Genomic DNA, 4,128 nt, shown 5'->3' on the forward strand with positions numbered 1-4,128 from the left:
ACTGAGCGAGACTCCGTCTCAAAATAAATAAATTAAATAAATAAATAAATAAATATTAAAATAAAATAAAATATGATAGAGAGGTCTGTACATCTGTGGTAACATATTTTTCTGTTATATTTGCTACATGCTTATACTTGTGTTGCCTATCAATCATTTATTAGTGGGTAGCAAAAGTTTATCTTCAGATTGGAAGGTGACCTCCATGTTTGATTGTAAGAACAGAGCAACATTGTATAATGCTTTACAGAAATATCAATCAGGCCTAGGTAACCACCAAAACTCTTTTTAGTCCTAGACTCTATGTTCTATATTCAGAGATCTCTCTCTTTTGATACATGCCATTTATTCTTTTCAGTTTTTCCTTTAACATATCTCTCCCTTTTGTGCAGGAATGACATCTTTGTGTTCCTGTTAAGCACACGAGCTGGAGGACTAGGTATCAATCTCACTGCTGCAGACACAGTAAGTAATGAGAGTACAATCAACTAGATATGCAGGTTTTCTACTATGAAACCTACTGTGCAGGTTTTTCTACTATGGCATTCAGTTTGTGTTACCCTTTGCTTTTGTATCACAAACTTGCAAACTTTTTATTTCTTTGCCTCTTGTATTAAAAGACTCTAGTTGCTCTTTGACTGGAACTAGAGTATTTTAGCTTTCCTTACGGACTTTACTATTCATTTTCTTTGAATACGTTTGTTTTTGTTTTTGTTTTTTGAGACAGGGCCTCACTCTTGTCACCCAGGCTGGCGTGCAGTGGCATGATCATGGGTCACTGTAGCTTCTTCAACCTCCCTAGTCTCAGGTGATCCTCCCACCTCACCCTCCCAAGTAGCTGGGACTACAGGCATGCGCCACCATGCCCAGCTAATTTTTGTAGTTTTTGTAGAGATGGGGTTTCGCCGTGTTGCCCAGGCTGGTCTTGAACTCCGAGGCTCAAGTGATCCACCTGCCTCCACCTCCCAAAGTGCTGGGATTACAGGCGTGAGCCACTGTGCCTTGCCTGAATAAGTTTCTTACACATTCATTCGACAGTTATTTCACGAATGCGTACTATGTGTCTGATACTGTTCGCGACACTTAGGGTACATCAGAGAAAACAGACTGGAAAAAAATCAGTCAGTCCATCCAGATTTGTTTTAGGAGCTATAATTGAACACATCAGAAAGGATTGTTTTGTTACTCTTATGCATTATTCCATTAATGGAAAAACCCATTTTTTGTATCCTGAACTTTAAAAGGTGGTTGGAGAGCAATGAAAAGGGTAATTTCAAAAATAAGATTGAAAAGCCATTCCAACAAAGTATCCACTCTTTCCTACCCAGTGTCCTTGCAGGAATGCTTCAGTGTTTGAAAGGGGGAAGAAAAGAGGATTCCTGGCTGGGTGTGGTGGCTCACATCTGTAATCCCAGCACTTTGGGAGGCCAAGGAGGGTGAATCACGAGGTCAGAAGATCAAGACCATCCTGGGCCAACATGATGAAACTGTGTCTCTGCTAAAAATACAAAAAAAAAAAAATTGGCTGGCGTGGTGACACGTGCCTATAGTCCCAGCTACTCAGAAGGTGAGGCAGGACAGTCCCTTGAACCCGGGAGGCAGAGGCTGCAGTAAGCCAAGATCACACCACAACACTCCAGCCTGGGTGACAGAGCAAGACTCTGTCTCAAAAAAGAAAACAGAAAAGAAGATTCTTTTTGAATCTCAAAATTATTCCTAAGATTCAAATATATTTAATAAAAATTTTAGTGACGAGATTTAAAAAAATCCATAAATAGGAAATTGTTTTATAAAAGGCATGACTCTAAAAATGGCACTTAATATGACTATCATGGTGCCTCTCTGAAATATATAACATCAAAATCCCCACAACTGTGAGGAGAAAGCAAACTCATGAGGGTAATGGAGAAATGAGGTACAGGAGTGTAGAGGCTTGAATAGATTCATAGCAGCAGGGGGAATCTCTCCCTCTCTCTCTCTCTCTCTCTGTCGCTAATCTGATACTACAGATTCTGTAATAGCAACTATAGGATGTACCTTCCTTGGCATCTAAACTTTCAGTCAGTTAACCACGTACGGCAAGACATCAGCGCCCGAGGGCCACTGGAGGCGTTCCTGGGTAGCTGTACATCCTCAGCATCTGTCATCCTATGGGAGGGCTGTCAGTGTAGTGTGTGTTGTTCTGTGGGTTCTCTGATGTGGTGGCTCACTTGAGCCATATCACATAGTTTCTACCATATCAGATAGTAGAAACCTGCCTTTCTCCTTGTTACCTCTTGGTTCTCTGCCCTCTGTATCTTTTAAGAATTTCAACATAGTCATACTCTCAATGTGAGTACAAGATTCATCACTTTGTCCAAGCTGGTCTTTTGGACTCCACTCTCAGTTCCCAGCTTCATACCTGTTGATCCAAATCCATTCTTTGCTATGCTGGTACTCTGTTAGTTTCTCTGTACCCTTTATTAATCATGCCACTCCTTTGATTAAAACTTCAGGAATTCTCCATCAATTATAAAATAAAGTATAAGGCTCTTCATTTGTGTCCTTTATCTGCCTTTACAGCCTAATTATCAGACCACTTTCCCTTCCAAATTTTATATTCCAGAAATAATGATTGGCTTGTAGTTTCCTGAACACACCATGCCATATCACACTGTTGGATAAAGTGTTCCCTCAGCCTAAGTCATCCTCCCATGAGTCTCCTCTTCCACCTGGTGAACTTCTGTTTGTTCTTTAAAACCCCATTCAGGTGTCAATATTCCTTCCCCAGCCCCTCCCTTTATTCAAGTTAATCAAAATGCATTGTAAGTAATTATTTTACGTACTAGACTTTGGCCTCAACAATGGAAGAAAGTCAAAAGTCTGCATTTCTAGGCTGAGCACGGTGGCTCACACTCGTAATCCCAACACTTTGGGAGGCCAAGGTGGGCAGATGGCTTGTAAGACCAGCCTGGCCTACATGGTGAAACCCCATCTCTACTAAATATACAAAAATTAGCTGTATGTGCTGGCGCATGGTTGTGGTCCCAGCTACTCGGGAGGCTGAGGCAGGAGAATCACTTGAACCCAGGAGGCAGAGGTTGCAGTGAGCCAAGATCGCACCACTGCACTCCATCCTGGGCAGTAGAGTGAGACTCCATCTCAAAAAAAAAAAAAAAAAAGGCTGTATTTCTAGTACCTGGAACAGTTTCATTTGTTCATTCATTCATTCATTCATTAGACAAATGTTTAATGAGCATCCACCAAAGGCCCAGCATTGTTTTAGGCGCTAGGAATTCAGCATGCAACAAAACAAAGTTCCATTTCTATCTTCTTAGTTACTATAAATTACATTTCTAGTGGCAGGAGAGGAGACAAAGCATAAAGAAATGGAAAAAAAACTAATAATATGGGGCCAGGTGCGGTGGCTCACACCTGTAATCCCAGCACTTTGGGAGGCGGAGGCAGGCGGATTACAGGGTCAGGAGTTCGACACCAGCTTGGCCAATATGGTGAAACCCTCTCTCTAATAAAAATACAAAAAAATTAGCCTGGGCATGGTGGTGGGCGCCTGCAGTCCCAGCTATTCGGGAGGCTCAGGCAGGAGAATTGCTTGAACCCAGGAGTCGGAGGTTGCAGTGAGCCAAGATCACGCCACTGTACTCCAGCCTGGGCGACAGAGCAAGAGTCCATCTCAAAAACAAACAAAAAACTGGTAATATGAATGCTATGAAGAAAAATTCATCAGGTAAGGAGTGATAGCATGAGAATGATCAGGGGTTGCTGTTTTATATGGATTGGTAAGGCATCTCTGATAAGGTGACATTTGAGCCAAGATCTGAAGAAAGTAAGGAGGTAACCTAAGCATATACCTGGCAGAAGGAAGAGCATTCCAGGCAGAGGAGATAAGTGAAAAGCCCGAAGGTGAGAACATGCTTGGCATATTCAAGCAAAAAGAAGGAGCCCAGAGTGGGTAGAACAGAATCAACTATGGGGAGAGTAGTATGAGATGGCCATTGCAGAAGCAGATCATATAGGGTTTAGTAGCTATGGTAAGAACTTTGAGATGGAGAGCAATTGCAAGAGTTTGAACAGAGGAGTAACATGATCTGGTTTGAGTTTTTTTTTTTTTTTTTTTTTTTTTTTTTT

The 4,128-nt window shown here is 41.6% G+C and overlaps 1 protein-coding gene across 1 annotated transcript in view; it reads left to right on the forward strand.

Moving 5' to 3' along the window:
* The window catches only part of INO80 (INO80 complex ATPase subunit), a 135,327-nt gene that overhangs the window by 115,190 nt on the left and 16,009 nt on the right, over nucleotides 1-4,128 (forward strand). Inside the window, 1 exon segment of the mRNA XM_017895419.1 lies at nucleotides 393-465. Within this exon segment, the coding sequence (XP_017750908.1) occupies nucleotides 393-465 (73 nt within the window).

Source organism: Rhinopithecus bieti, unplaced genomic scaffold (assembly GCF_001698545.2).
Source record: "Rhinopithecus bieti isolate Rb0 unplaced genomic scaffold, ASM169854v2 scaffold_26426, whole genome shotgun sequence".
In the NCBI taxonomy this organism is placed as follows: Eukaryota; Metazoa; Chordata; class Mammalia; order Primates; family Cercopithecidae; genus Rhinopithecus; species Rhinopithecus bieti.